This window comes from Ammodytes marinus, assembly GCF_949987685.1.
Source record: "Ammodytes marinus genome assembly, chromosome: 16".
In the NCBI taxonomy this organism is placed as follows: domain Eukaryota; kingdom Metazoa; phylum Chordata; class Actinopteri; order Uranoscopiformes; family Ammodytidae; genus Ammodytes; species Ammodytes marinus.
Genome location: NC_137220.1, coordinates 22,392,855 through 22,408,619, shown reverse-complemented (window position 1 = coordinate 22,408,619; position 15,765 = coordinate 22,392,855). Strand labels below are relative to the sequence as shown.

Below are 15,765 nucleotides of genomic sequence, written 5' to 3'. Positions count from 1 at the left end.
GGGAATATAACAGCAAAAAGGTGAATACTTAGCTTTATTGTAAGAGTTACCTTAGAAGATCAATACCACTCTGTCCGTTTTGAAGCTGCTGCCAGCACTCGGTTAGCTTAGCTTAGTCCAGAAACGGCTAGCCTGGCTCTGTCCGAAAGGTAACAAACTCCCTACCCATACTTCCATGCTATTCAGCAATTTGTGATGTCACATGCTCAAAAATAATCGGATGTCCACTACATCCGGTCGCAATTTATGGTGTTCATCAATCCAGCATACTTTTTTGGTGGTTCTGACCCACAATCCACTGCGCAGTCACATTAACAGAGAGAACAACCATCAATGTGTCACATAAGCAAAAGGGTGACGTGCCCAATGGTATGCATACTGCATGTAAACTGAATACTTGTTCTGGACAGCTGCATTATGTAGTATAGTAAAAAGAAAGTATGTGATTTGGAACACAGAGATGATGTCAAATGCAGTTTGCCAAAAAATACCCTCATGTCCTACATCTAGTTGTATTTTGCAGTGTGCAAACCAAGTAAGTTGAGTTACTTACTTTATTTGTCAAAAGCTACATTCAACTTAGTCTTTTCCCATATCCCCTCTCAAGATACCACACTTCAAAGGGGGTCCTTGTGCAGGGCCAGCCATAGTACAGCGCCCCTGGAGCAGTTCTTGGTTAAGTGCCTTACTCATGGACACAATGGTAGAGATAGTGGGCCCCGTATACATTATATCACTAGCAGTACAAATAACAACCCACCAGGGATCGAACCAGCGACCTCAAGGCCGGCCCCTTTCTCTTTTGCTTTTCTTTTTTCAAACTCACTTAAATATAACTGAAACTTTGCCTACAGCATCTTCAACAATGAAAAAGCTAAATACAACCGTTGTAGAACCAGTCGCCTCTGGGTCCGGACAGGGGAAGAAATCTTATCTAATGTAACCTCCCTTTGTAGACCTCTTGTGGATGAAAAAGGCAGTGAAGGCAGTATGGTGGAGTCTTAATCCCTTATTTTAAACACCTTAGACTGACTTGTTATCTCTATCAACACGTTATTCTTGAGATGAAGTGATGAAACTAATTGCATCAAGTCTTCCCTGAGCTTAATTTCCTTAAATGGACTTGACCTAATAGCTTCTGTGTATGATCGAAAGGTCATTGTAATGCTTTAAGAGTTGCAATACCACATGTGCAATGAGGAATATTGTAACTGTAAATCAATCCAGACTAAATGTTCTAGATTTGCAACGCATTTCACTACAGTATGGACAATGTTATGCATGATACCCTGCCCAGCTGGTCACAATCCCACCACTTTCTTTATGTTCAATACAGTGCAGGGAATGCAGTCAATCGAACACATATTTATAGGCAGGATGCAATTTGCTAGAGGGGATAGGGGGGATTTGTTCTTCATATTCCAGCCTCTGCTAAATTATTTTTATCGAAGTCCAAACATGGAAAGTCACACTTAAGTTTAGACAGAGTCAGGTGAAATCTCTTATCAGTCAAGTCACCTGTCAGTCAATCTAAAATCTCAAGTCCTTATGGCCAAGACCAAGTTAAGTAACAAGTCTTCATAGGTAATGTTCTGTTGCGGTCCTCAGGTCTCAGAATAGGGTTGATTCAGACCATGGTTATCTCATTAAAGTGCTTGTCATTATACTGGTAATAGCAAAGAACAGTTGTTATCCCTAGCTGTGAATGTATAGTTACTGTAGTGTAGTGAGAATTAAATAACTGTTGAAATACTCGATCAAGTACAATTAGTAATTGCGGAAACGCAGTAAGGAGTGAGACTTTAGATTTATTGACAAACAAACAAAACAAACCATCATCAGCATCATGGTAGGTAATAAATAGTTCTGCAGATATAAACCACATTCCTCAACTTACATTAAACCAAAAAATAAATTCAATTAAAGAAACCAAAGTCATTTTGTAAGTGAAGGTCAATTGGCTGGGCTTTCTTCAAACACATTCAGATCCCTGCACCAACATTTGGAATAGTTTCCTTTCCCCAAATGATTAACAATACATACGTTTTGACTTTGGAACAAAACACCTCTTCAATCGTTTGAATGATTTGCTGGAAGGTATTGCTGCATTGTGACAAGGTTTCGCCAAGTGCCAGCATTTCATATCAAGTGATTGATTAATAGACAGAAGATGAGTAATTGATGTGTCATTTATTAAGCCACACTAGCATCTCGGGGTTGCTGTACTAAAACAACTAAGCTAATGCTAACGTCTGCGCATACTCACAAAAACTAATGTAAATGAAAATGCTAACATGCTGATGTTGAGCAGGTACATGGGTCATAGCCTCAGTTTAGCATGTTGGCTAATTATCTCTAAACACAAAGCAGTATTGGACTAATTGAAATTTGACATTGATGGCTGAACCTGGTGAAACTTAAGTGGATCTTCACAGTGTATCTCAAGGGAAAAGTGTGTTTCTGCAAGAAATGTTATCGGCAATTGGCCGATTTTTCATGGAACACATTGGGAGGACATTGCTGCATTCACGCAATGTCAGCACAATGGGAATAACAGGGGGGTTTTTTAATTGTTATTTCCCTAATCTGAAGAACTGTTGTTGTCCATGTGATATTCTGTAAAACGGAATGTGTGGTAGCGAAACAGTTTTGTGATTGTATTTGGGTATGAAGTTTTCCTGTCTTCTCACAGTGTTAAGGAAGCCATGCCAGACTAATGAGATGGCCCACATCCTGAACCAACCGTCACAGTAAGTAAAAAAAAAAAAATCTACAATTATTGAAGTCCTCCTTCTGTCACAGTAGAAACACCTCTGGATAAATTAGACGAAACAAACAAACAAACAAACAAACACACACACACCCACCCCCATACCAGCCCTTCATCAGGCGAGCATTCACCAACATTGCCTCGACCGGCCTTTCTAAACATAGTTGTTTGTCTGCACGTGATTCCACACACAAACAACCGAGACGTCCTTTTAATTTCTCTCCCTGCCAACGCGCCTCATTCTGCCTGCTGGTCATTGGGAGTGGGCTGCCAGTGTTGTGTGTGTTATGTGAGCCGGGGGGCCTGTAGTCGCCGGCGTTGGTGCATGGACCGCTGTCTGGAAGAATAACATCTGAGAAGAAAAATAGAAATAATTCAATGGAAAAACTGTCCGAAATTCTTAAAAACGCACACTATGCAAGGTAAACACACCACCACACAGTCTAGTGAGGCAGAAGTGGTAAGAGTCATTACTTTTTTTGAAGATGATTTTTTTGGGGCATTTCCAATCTTTATTTGAAAGTACAGAGTTAAAATGGGGAGACAGAGAGAGAGGGGGATGACATACAGTAAAGGTCCACGGGTCGGATTTAAACCCACGACCACTGCAACGAGGCTTGAGCCAATATGGTACGCGATCTATCCACTACACCACCGGAGCGCCCCAAGTCGGATTGCTTGTGTGTGAGTTTGAGTGAATCTAGACTTTGTTTTTCTAATGAAAATGTTGCATAGTAAGTCAACCATTCAACGCTCAATGTGTTCAACTGATGTGAGGCCACGACTAACAGCTGACTTACCTTACAGCCGATTGCCAGCAGCGTGTGCAGAACCACGATGGTCGCCACCGTAGCCACCGCCATCGGCTTGGTGTCGTCGCGGACAACGGGCCAGAAGGTGAGGACCAGGACAGAGCCAGAGATCACCATGGCAACCAGGATCAGAGTCCAGCGCAGCCACTCAAACGGTATGATCCACAACACCTGGAGACAACAGGGCAACTCATGTGTGAGGGCGTTCTTAGACAAGAGAGTGTAAGAATTTGTGTACAGTTTCCCCCTTTGTGCATGCTTTGTGAATTCGACGCTACCTCTTTCATTCGCACAGGTTTAGCGCTCACAAAAAAGCAACGCAATACTTTTTCTTGATTTAGCTTTTAGATTTTATGTAGAGAGCAGTCTCATTAAAAAAGGTTCATTCCGTAGCCGTTTTGGAGCTTTCAATCATATGGCATGATCAATATCATTAAGTGATGAAATTAATTGAAAAAAATATCTGAATGTGTGCGTGCGTGCATGTGTGTGACTGTAAACAATCAAACAATGTTAAATGTTTCCTGTTTTTGTGGGGGATACAATGGGCAAAGCAAGCCTTCAGCCATGGTGACAGGTTTAGAATTTAGAAATGACAGGAAAGATGCAGCGACCCCTTGAGGCAGTTCAAAATAAACCAGGGAATTAATATAGAACTTTATCTTTACACACACACTGTGCCATGTACTGGGACCTGTTGAGACTCACTGAGGTGTGGATATAGATGAAGAGGGAGTAGCCGTAGACGCACACAGTCTCCAGGAATGAATAGCCTCCGATCTGCCTCTCAGCCCCTTGGCGCCAGGTCAGGAAACCCCATAAAGCAATGGGCACCAACCAGGCATACAGGAAGATCACCACCGCAGCTATCGTCACTGCACCACAAGAGAAACAAAGCACACTTCAGCAGGACTCCTAAGACAAACTAACCAGGTGGTGTAACGAGAGACGGTGTGCAGGACTGACCTCTGTGGAACTGAGGTCTGTAGTGGTAGGCGGGGTTTCCCATCTCACTGAGGAAGGTGGACACGTTGCCACTGATCGCTACTGAGAACACTAGTGTGACACAGATCCAGAACGGGCCTAGACACACACACAGAGAGACACACACAGACACACACCCACGATCATTTAATCCACATTACCACAGAGGGGTATTTAACTGTGTCGTACCTCAACTACACTCTCTATGGAGGGGCTCCTGCTCATATAACTGGAGTTACATCCAGTTAACTTCACTATCGCCTTGCCTCTTTACTGAGAGGGAGTTGCTTTCCTCCGTTCACAAAGACAGACAAGCAGCTGACCAATCACAGCTCTTGTCCCCCCATAGCATGTCCTTAGCCACTGTAGACCCTTAGTGTGATTCCATATTTGAGGAAATCCACATCCCATGCAGTGCAACTTGGCTTTAAAATTGAATACGTCTGTAAATAGGGCCTCTAAATCCTGAGAGAATTGATGAATTGAACAGGACACCGTATAATTAATCTTCCACGTCTCAGGTGGCTTACCATATAGATCAGGGTTGTTCCTGAGGTTGTGCTTAATAAAGTTTCTTCCAGGTAACGGCATCACCGAGCCCTTAACTCTGTCCAGTACCTGCATCACATGACGGGGTGCAAAAAAAAAAAAAAAGATCATCGCACAACAAGTACATTTATTTCTCTGGGCTGACATTTGCGTGTGTGTGTGTGTGTGTGTGTGTGTGTGTGTGTGTGTGTGTGTGTGTGTGTGTGTGTGTGTGTGTGTGTGTGTGTGTGTGTGTGTGTGTGTGTGTGTGTGTGTGTGTGTGTGTGTGTGTGTGTGTGTGTGTGTGTGTGTGTGTGTGTGTGTGTGTGTGTGTGTGTGTGTGTGTGTGTGTGTGTGTGTGTGTGTGTGTGTGTGTGTGTGTGTGTCTTTTTATCATTTATTGTACCTGCATTGTGTCCACATTGAAGAAAGACTGATAGTACTCAAAGGTCCAGAAGCCACCAGCTGCTTTCTGTCCTCCTAACAGCTGAAAGTAACAGACATGTTTTTTTTAGCTGCTGTCCACTGCTGTGATGATGGTGACATAAGTTGACTGAGATACTTAGCTGACCTCTGAACTCTCCTCCTGACCCTCCTCGTCCTCTGACAGGTTTAGTTTCACATCCTCTCTTCCTCCTGCTGATGCTGCTGTAGTGCTGGTGGTGGGGGAGGCAGTCATACTGAGGGTGGAGGCCCCAGGGTCTGCAGACAGCAACTCCTCTGCTTCCTCAAACTCTGCGCGCGCACACACACACACACACACACACACACACACACACACACACACACACACACACACACACACACACACACACACACACACACACACACACACACACACACACACACACACACACACACACACACACACACACACACACACACACACACACACACACACACACACACACACACACACACACACACACACGCACACAAATTGGGAAACACCAGGAGATCAATAGTGATAGATTGACACATCAAAACTTCACTGGTTCAATTTTCAGCCAGGGACATTTGTCTTACCCAAACCTCTTTAACCGCGTTCCCTCTCTACTCTTGCCACACAATTCATCTCAAATAAAATGAATTAAAATGTATCACCGTCATTTCTACCTCAGTCCTGTGTGACACCAAAGATCTTTTTGCATCTTTTTAGGAACCCGATATTGATCAGAGATTTATTTACATTACTGAAACACTGCCCTATGCCTAAAAGAACTCAAATATGACCCACAGATTTCTACAAATGACGAGACATTTTCTTACCTGAATTATTACATGATTCACATTACAAAATACAGACGCAAACAACGAATAACAATATAAATACTTAAGAAGAGAAAAAAAAATAGATATTGTTATTTCTCATGTGTAGCCTATTATAGACAGTTGTTGGACTACAGTGTGCAACCCTGCATATGTTGGCTTCACCTGTGCCACTATAGTGAAAGAATGACATAGAGGTTTTCATACAGGCTTACAGGGGGTAATACAAGGAGCGGCAGAGCCAGACACACTATAGGAGTAAAACAGCTTCCTCACCTTGGAAGTGTAGGTCATTTGGACTGGCCATCGCTTCAGTGGACAACGCGTAACCTCATGCACGACCTTTGACAGGACGAAACCCTTGGAGATGAGAGGTCTGTTCCCACCACACAGCTCCCTGCAGTTGATAAGGGGGCAACTCAAGTCATGCGTCTACACACCATAGATAGTACTACACATCAAACATCTGTTCATGTATCGGACAGTGAGCTAACCTTTCAGGGAGCTCACTTAAGTAAGCCTACAAAGTACAGTAAATGTAACAAAATGTACAGTAGCCTAACCCACGTCATTCCCAAACTTCATCGAGACAATTTCCCATCCTGTAGCCTAAATCATAAAGCTTTTTTTTAAACAGATCAGCTACGTGTCACGAGCAAGCAAAACGTCCGTCGGTTAAACCCACCTGTCCGAAGCAGGATGTCCCTTGTGGTGACTGACAGCTAACAGAAGCTAGGCTAAATCAACACCGGCACTCTTGTTTCCCATTCGTTTGAATGTAGCTAACGGAGACGCATGACAAAACAGCCCGTGTAGGTTTAATAAAATGTCATAGAAAATATCACAACACGCTGTAGCTGTCAGACTGTCTAGTTGGTCTTCTTAGCATGTCTTCCGGTACACGTCACTGCGTAAACAAAGCTCTTCTTCTTCTTGATTTTTACTGGCGGCTGGCAGGAATGTAGATTGTGCATTACCACCACCTACTGCTCTGAGTCTGAATTAGATTCAATTTGGTTAATTAATCCCCAATACTTGGCGCTGTTGGCAAATTCATCAAATTAGTTAAATTCATAACATGATGCACTCCATTTAGTCTGAGCTGGTCCTACATGTGCTGCCTCTCTTGATTGAATTTCCTACACTAATTGCATGTCGGCTATACTAACTGTTTCCTCGTTTTTCACATTAACCAGTTGGATGTTTCCCCATTATTATAAGTGTGTTATTTAAATGTGAATGACCACATTTTATTCTCTTGCAAATGACCTCTTCTTTCCTTGTCCTATGTTCGTTACTGATGAATTTACATTATTGATCATTAGGCTACACTGTACACAAACCTCCCCCTTGTCTCATGACTGCTCCTCCTTCTTTGCTGTTCTTCCACTGATTAATTCCACCCTATTGCCTTAACCTCTGCTTTGCTTAACGGGATGTGGGAATCTGCTGTGTCTTTTTGTAAAGCTTGTTTTGCTAATGCATCCACCTCCTGATTACCCTTCAACCCTACATGTAACAAAGCTCTTCTTCTTATGATGATGATTTTATTGGCGGTTTGCAACAGGCATTTCTGCCACTACCGGAATGGATTGCGAAACAATAACATAAATAAAATGATCAAACAAATAAATAAAACTAAACTTAACTCTTCATATACACCCTGTTTCATTCAAGTAATTAATAATTTGATGATGCATGCATGCTGCATCTCCAAGTCCATTTTTAATTGTGAAACGTATAGCTTCCTTTAAAGCCGACCTCTATTCCTTCCACCTTTTCATATCCTCTACATTACAGCAGAACATTTTGGACAGGGTTATGATGTTCACAATGAATACACCTATCAGTTGGATCAACATCTCATTCCCCTCCACTGGCAGGAACTCAAATAAAACAAACGTCCTTATTGTGTAAACTTTATAATAATGAATGTCTTTCAAAAACTAAATCTTACAGAGATTTGACAGTGATTTGTTCGCATGTGGGCCCCCTTTCTGGGCCTGGCTCCAGACGGGGGACCCAGGCTACCACTGGACTGGGTCACGCTTATTTTGACCTCAATTGTCCATGCGGTCTTTTTGAACCATTCTTAGTCATGCCCTTCACCAGAGACCAATTTGCCTTGGGAGATCCTACCAGGAGTACTAGGCTCTAGACAACACAGCTCTTAGGTTCAGGGACACACAAACCTCTTCACCACGATAATGTGATGGTTCACTGAGAGCATATCTTTGACAGTTATCCCAATTTATTTGTCCATTCTTCCACTTTGTCTATATCAGCTTGCATTTAGTTGAAAAACAAATACATTTAAAATGTTTACCCATAACACAAAGTGCCCCGTCATCAGCAAACATGTAGATCCAACCTCTTCAAAAATGCAATAAATCATTAAATAACAACGGGCTGCACACACTACCCTTTGGAATTCCATATGTTACTGAATATTTATTGGGGTAGCCTATTCTGTAATAATTCAGTTTTTACACAATATCTGGACAGGAATAACATTTTGCATTTTTCAATACAAAAAAGAAAGAAAAAAGTAAATAAACACCTAAATAATATTTGAAACTTAAAATTAAATTGAAACAAATAAAAGTAGCTGTCTACAAGAGATAGTTTTTATTTAAGTTACATCCTCTTCAGTCCCGACAGTCTTTGTTGAGTATTCAAGTCCTCAGCTGGATTCCTTTACACAGCCACAGTATCACTACATCACATCATGTAGATGTAGAACATTTAACAAAACGTACACAAATGTGCTACATTCATTCATTCATTTTTATTTTGGTTTTTGTGTCCTGCACTCAAAGTGCCCAACCCTCATGGGTTTATAGGACACCATCACATACTACATTACAATCAAAATACAGAATATTGTACAGCTGGGTCTCTGAACAACATACTTCTTCTTCTCTCCCAGGCTTTACAGAGAAAGGTTGCAACATAAAAGGTTCCCTTTTTAAAACACAACTCAAGTTTTTCATAGTCGTCGAACCAAAAGAAATCAGCATAAATAGAAGACATCGTAGTAAACAATACATCCCTCAAATCATCATAAACTGGGCAATAAAACATAAAATGAATCTCATTCTCAATCTCCCTGAGGTCACACATCAAACAGAGCCTGTCTGCCTCTGGAGTATCATTGAACCTACCAGTCTCCAGCGCTAGTGGTAGTGTTCCTGAGCGTAACTGTGCACACAACGATCTTTTGCCTTTACTTAAATTATAATTTACATAGGGTTCTAAGCTGTAACTATCTTTTATTAAACAATATGTTCTTAATTTTGGTTTGTCCCATATGTTAACTGACCATTTATCTTTGAACCTATGAAACATGGCGCTCCTTGTGTCTTGAATGTTGCAAAGTAATCTATTCTGGAAAACATAAGATAAATTGTGTGTATAAAACAAAGATTTTAGCTCCTTTGCCCAGGGATGACATTGAGACACATCCCATAAAAAAGTCTTCTTAGTGAGCCTCTGATCAGACATCTTCACAAACCTATTCCAGAGTCTAAGCATTTCACATTTATGTCTGATGTTGGGTGGTACCCATCCCATATCTCCACACACAGCCAGAACTGATGTCCGTTTATGGACTCCCAAGAAAGAGCGAATCGCTCTATAATGCACCATATTTGAACCCGATTGTTCAGGGAAGCCCCACACACCAGAAGCATAATCTGACACAGGGCATACACATGAGTTGTACAATTGTGTATAGACATCTACTATACATCTACTATAGGCTACATTTGGTCAGAGAGGGACAGCAAGCGGAACGTTTGTGAGGTAGAGCTTGCTTCCTGTCGGAAGACAAAAACCTGAGTGACCTTCCAGACGCCATTTTGGCTCCATGCGAGCAGTATGTCCGAAAAGTAGGATGTTTCTCCTGCGTGAAGGTGACAGCCCCAGTGAATAAAGCCTGTTATTTCAAAAATGGCTTTATTCCGTATAGCGAGGAGAACGCTGTGTGCCGCGGCAGAGGCGGCAGCAGCAGCCCCGGCCCCAACCCCAGCCCCAACCAGCCGCTTGGAGAGGCTGAAGAACAGCAAGGCGGGTGAGACATCGTTCCAGGGACACCACCAACTCTGTCACAATGTTTAGGTTGATCTACTATCCAGTTTAATGCCTATACCATGTCTGTACAGGGGACTTACTTACTTACTTAGCAACTGTTGTGTCGTTCTTTTTGTCAAAACCATTGTAGATGTAAACGACCGCGCCATGGTCACACCGTCGCCAAAAGGTTCAAATTGAACTATAGACGACAACTTGGTCTATCATTCTAAACAACATGAATACTAGGCCTAACTCTAATACACACACGTCTCCATGCATTGTTGGAAGTATTAGCAGTTGAGTTTGGCAGCTTGTCATGTTACAGTCACACTGCACGTTTACATTGCAGTAGTTAGTTGCTTTTTAATGGGACAGTAGGCCTACATGTCTCCTATAGTCTTGCCAGTCATTTAACTTTAATCTAAAGTAGCAGTGAAGTTTATTAAATCATTATGGTCATAATCTGATGTAATAAATATAATATATGAAACTACTAGTTAGTAGTTACAAAAAACCTAAGATTGATTTAGTGATTAAGGAATACCTGGTGCAACCTAATTCTCCCAGTGTGTTTCAGGAGATCACTCGGAACTAACTGTGTTTGTGTGTCTGCAGGTGTGTGGATTCGCGGCATGGCGACTGACTACAAAGAGGCGTTTCGAGAGCTATTTGTGGGTGCGCGGGAGCGTCCTCTCAAAGCCTCGGTGTACGCCACCCTGCTCGGCGGCTCCCTGGCTTGTTTCTACACCAAACCCGACCGCTCTTCCTTCGACACCGCCGTGCTGGATCGCTCCAACCAGCTGGGCCTGCTGTCGCCGTGGATACGCAGCGCCACGTCCGACGGCCACGTGCAGAACCTGTTGAGGCTTCACAGCGAGGGCCGCCTGCGCCACATCAGCCTGGCTTTCCTCTCTCTGGTGTACCGCGCAGACTACGACTCTGACGTGGACCTGTACGAGGCCCAGTGCTCCAACGTGTCCGTGCCCTGGAAGGAGCTCCCTCAGCGGGTACTGGACGTGGGCGTGGCGGGCCGCTGGTGGATCCTGGACTCAAAGATGAAAGACTACGACGTGAACGAGGAGGAGTTCAAGGCCCTGCCGGCACACATGCAGGCCACCTCGGTACCCAGCGTCAAGGAGGTGGAGACGAGCGAGAGGCTGCATAAGGAGTCGGCGTTTCCGCTGGCAGAGAAAGACGAGGAGGAAGAAACCAAAGCAGTGGACAGGAAGGAGGAGAGTGTGGGTGAGGAGAGCCCAGTCATAGCACTGGAAGAGAAACAGAGTCAAGCCTGAGTGCTGCTGCTGGGTGTGGACCAGACCATTCACTCACTGCAGGACACTAAACTGTGTACCAGGGTAGTTAATGTCCTTCTCCACACAGAGGATAGGATCCTTCAAACCACTTTTAGCTGACATTATTCAAGTATGAACTGTCCCCAAAGCGCCGCGGAAAGAGGGAAGCATTTGCAGCCTTGTTTTGTCAAAGTAAAAGTAGCCCTTCAAAAGTGGTAGTTTTTTTTTATTTATTTCTAATTGTGTTTTGATTTACAGAAATTATGGCAACGCATTTATACCATGAACCATGTGTCAATTATCACTATCTACTTGTGTCTCACTGTTGGTGTTTTTTGCAAGTCTCAACTCCAGTAACAGTTATTCAGACCTTCAGCCTTTTACTTTTTTTTATTTATTTTTTGGCATTTTCAAGCTTTATTGGATAGTACAGAGTTGAAATGGGGAGACAGAGAGAGAGGGGGGATGACCTGCAGTAAAGGTCCACGGGTCAGATTCGAACCCGCGACCACTGCAACGAAGGCCGGAGCCAATATGGTACGCGCTCTATCCACTACGCCACCGGAGCGCCCCAGCCTTTCACTTTTAATATAACAATAATTCATACAAAGTTCTTTGTTTAAAACTGATTTACTCCACTTTTTTCCCTTACTTCTGTTTGTGTGTGTATGTGTGCGCGAAAATGTCTCCACTTATACGTATATCTCCTGCTCTAGGAGGCCTCTCCCATCTTTCTTTTTTCTAAAGGAACTTACACCCAAACATGATATTTCAAATGACCTAAATGATTTATACTATTAAATTGAATCCCATTTCTAGCTGCAGTAGGGCGTGAACACCATATCCTGGTTTAACGGTGTTAAACTCGCAGAAACCTGCTTATATTTCTACTCATTACTGTTTTTCCTCCACTTGAATAATATCTGAACCAGTGGTGGAAAAAGTACTCCGATCCTTTACTTACAGTAAGGGTAAATGTCTCTCATCTGAAAATGTGATATGGGATCCTGACTAGAAGCTTAGTGTTTTATAAAATGATACATATATATAGCTTATTATTCCTGAAGTAACCTGTATATACAACTCTCAAATAAATGTAGTGGAGTAAAAAGTGCAATATTACTTTCCTGAAATGTAAGAAGTCCATAAAATGAAATAGTGAAGTCCTAGAGAAGTCACGTTCAATTCTAGTGGTGTCATAAGATGTGTTTTAGCAGACTTACTCCTTGCTGCTGCCTTCACGGTCAATGTCATAATTTACATTAACATTAACATTAATTTTTTATTTTTATTTTTTTACCTTTATTTATTCAGTTTTATCCCATTGAGACCGAAGACTCTTTTGCAAGGGACACCTGTTTTCCTTTCCCACGTTACCATTCACACACCGATAGCAGGCTAACTATCGACATTCACACGAGGCAAGGTGGGTGAAGTGTCTTGCCCAAGGACACAACAACTATGTCACAGGTGGCAGGGCGGGGATCGAACCTCCAACCCTTTGATCATCGGCCGACCCGCTCTACCAACTGAATCACATAGCACCTCACTGATAGGTATTGTACAAGGGAGTCTCACATTAAACCATAATGGGGTCAAAGGTGACTCATCATGTTACTAATGCACTGACCGAGGTTATCGGGTGTCAAATGGAGGAAGCCATAGGTCAGGGGCCAGCCTGCACTTTTCAATAGGGAGCCCAGTTAGCTGCCACTGGATATCTGTTCAGTCAATTCAAGGACTAGTGGTGTTTTAGGGTTTGGCCACCAGAGGGCACTATGGTGCAGAACAATTTACAGGATCAGCCTCGGCATGTTGACCCTAACCCAACCACAGTATCATCCCATCAGGCATAACATGAAACAGTGACATATCAAACAGCAATAAGCCACTTTATGATGCATTCTGGGATTTTGTTGCCACGAGTTTCTAGTTAGTTTGACTAGTTAGACTAGTTTGATAGATTTCTGCCAAAACGGAAAGTAGCAGTTGATTTGACAAAACAATCGGACCTCAATGTCCATTCAGGAATATTCACGTGCATTTCATTATTATCCTGGTTAGCATGGAATTCAAGATATTCTTATGCTATTTCCAAATTGACTGAGCGACTTCATCCTCAAATGAAGGCAGTGAGATGTAGTTGAAAGCTATGGATATAGCTAAAGGGCCGTTAGTGAGATTATTGTGTCCAACAGCTGCCTGTGTGTTGAACTTGGACAGGGGATTTGTTCATGTGGTCTACACTGGAGTGGAGACAGATAGGGACGCTTCACCGTTTGCACTGAGAGGTAAACTGTTCACGGTGACCAACACCTCTGTCAATGTGCAGCAGCCCCTACAAGTGCAAAGATAGTCATGAGAAGAATGTGAACTTTAATGTGCAAAGTTTTTTAAAAAATTGTACAGGGCATCTTTTGCACTGGGGTCAAGATTGGAGCAGGACAGAGTTGTTCTTGCTTCAATTAAAAGTTGTAATTGTTGATTCTGGAGAATGCTTGTTTGACAATCACTTTTTTGTCTAAATCAGTGAATTCGCTACGTGTATGCTCTGTGTGTGCGCTGAAGTTTAGTGAGTTAAGTTTAACCTCTCGCAGCAGTTGAAAAGGAAGACCATTCATTAGCGTTAAGTGGTCATTACTTCAGTCTCCCAGCCTCGGAACAACCATCGTGTTCCTCTTTAGGCATATTCCTTTGGTTATCCACTAAGCTACATGGATCTGACTTAGACAGCTGCTGTAAACCGACCTGCCTTGCTGAAACACTACCACACATGTTGACCACATCCTGACCATCCAGACACATGGAGATGGAGGCTAATGGTTGCTATCAGTTTGAAACAATACTAAGAAGTCTCCCGCCAGGCAACGCTGTGCAACTGCACATGAAATCACTGCAGACAGTCAATGCAAGCTGACATGCTGATGCTTAGCAGGTATTATACAGTATTTTCCATGTTTAAAGCTAGTTTAGCATTAACATGCTAATATTTGTTCATTGGTCCTTTTAGCTAACTTCCTGTCAGTGACTGCAGTTAGCAGTCCCCTCCCTCGTCCCTACGTCACCACCACATGAACACACAGCCGTCTTCGTCAGATAGAGCTACGATGGAGAGCAGTGAGTCATCGTTCACAGGCACAGAGACCCGCCTCTTTATAGCGCTTTGTCTCCTAATTGGATCAAAACGAGCAGGATAATAAAAATTGTATCTGGCAATTACTGCAAAGCTGAATGACTGGCAGACCTGTGTTATGAACTGCACATACTGTTTAAGTGATTGATGTACGAATATAGCGTTATTGAACATGTATATTAACACAAAATATCGCTTACTTCTCCTTTAAGCATTGGTTCAAGACTTCTACTGTCATGAAATATAAAGGAAAGATAACTATCCAATGCACAAAAAGCTGGATGGCTCTGCTGCTTTGTTTCGTCCATCTCGTGTTGCTCCCTTTCAAGCTTGCTCTGTGTGCATATCCCTCCATCTTTGCCTTGTGACCTCTATCGACCCCTGTGCTCCCATCCATCCTGCCCCCTCCTCCACACAGACAGCCAGTCCGTAGGGCCGGAGGGGTCAGTGAGGGCAGTCACTGTCAGGTAGTGTCTGAAAAACAAGACACCCCCTCCCCCCCCCCCCCCCCCTCCCTTTTTACGTTTCAATAAAAAGACAAGATTGGTGACTTGAGGGGCATCACCTGATCCTCTTTTGAAGAACGAACCCAAGGCCTGGTTTTGATGATAATATATCCATCTCTAAAGGTATTGCGTTTTTGATTTCACATAATAGGTTCTGGAAACTCATGGAAATATAGTGGGTGGATTTGGACGATTGGACTGGGGCATTACTAAACGACTCCAAGGGACCTGCACCTTTATCGCCCAGTCAGATATTACTCTCCCCAGTCCAACCCATCAAGTTCATGGTGTGACACACCGCGGTGCACATTGCAAGCCAAGCGCATTCACTTCCTGTCACATGCCATCAACCGAGCTGTAGGCTAGGTTCACGAAGGTCGTTGTCATTGGGACGCTT

At 43.0% G+C, this 15,765-nt stretch overlaps 2 protein-coding genes across 2 annotated transcripts; one reads left to right on the top strand and one right to left on the bottom strand.

Moving 5' to 3' along the window:
- Positions 1-1,788: 1,788 nt before the first annotated feature.
- On the bottom strand, positions 1,789-7,245 carry yipf2 (Yip1 domain family, member 2). The gene is made up of 9 exons (XM_080043390.1): positions 7,049-7,245; positions 6,640-6,760; positions 5,666-5,829; positions 5,501-5,581; positions 5,097-5,184; positions 4,549-4,665; positions 4,291-4,457; positions 3,571-3,753; positions 1,789-3,122 (listed from the first exon to the last, which is right to left on the bottom strand). Exons 2-9 carry the CDS (start codon positions 6,668-6,670, stop codon positions 3,024-3,026), a joined length of 930 nt encoding a protein of 309 aa, XP_079899516.1. The 5' UTR covers positions 6,671-6,760; positions 7,049-7,245; the 3' UTR covers positions 1,789-3,023.
- A 2,987-nt stretch (positions 7,246-10,232) lies between these two features.
- On the top strand, positions 10,233-12,795 carry timm29 (translocase of inner mitochondrial membrane 29). The gene is made up of 2 exons (XM_080044191.1): positions 10,233-10,435; positions 11,053-12,795. Exons 1-2 carry the CDS (start codon positions 10,315-10,317, stop codon positions 11,727-11,729), a joined length of 798 nt encoding a protein of 265 aa, XP_079900317.1. The 5' UTR covers positions 10,233-10,314; the 3' UTR covers positions 11,730-12,795.
- The last annotated feature ends 2,970 nt before the right edge of the window (positions 12,796-15,765 follow it).

Excerpts from the sequence above, each read along its gene's own strand:
- yipf2 (XM_080043390.1), bottom strand. The coding sequence starts at position 6,670 with ATGGCCAGTCCAAATGACCTACACTTCCAAG. Across the intron at positions 5,185-5,500 it reads TCAATGTGGACACAATGCAG|GTACTGGACAGAGTTAAGGG; the intron begins GTACAATAAATG and ends CATGTGATGCAG. Across the intron at positions 4,458-4,548 it reads CAGACCTCAGTTCCACAGAG|TGACGATAGCTGCGGTGGTG; the intron begins GTCAGTCCTGCA and ends CTTGTGGTGCAG.
- timm29 (XM_080044191.1), top strand. The coding sequence starts at position 10,315 with ATGGCTTTATTCCGTATAGCGAGGAGAACGCTGTGTGCCGCGGCAGAG. Across the intron at positions 10,436-11,052 it reads GCTGAAGAACAGCAAGGCGG|GTGTGTGGATTCGCGGCATG; the intron begins GTGAGACATCGT and ends GTGTGTCTGCAG.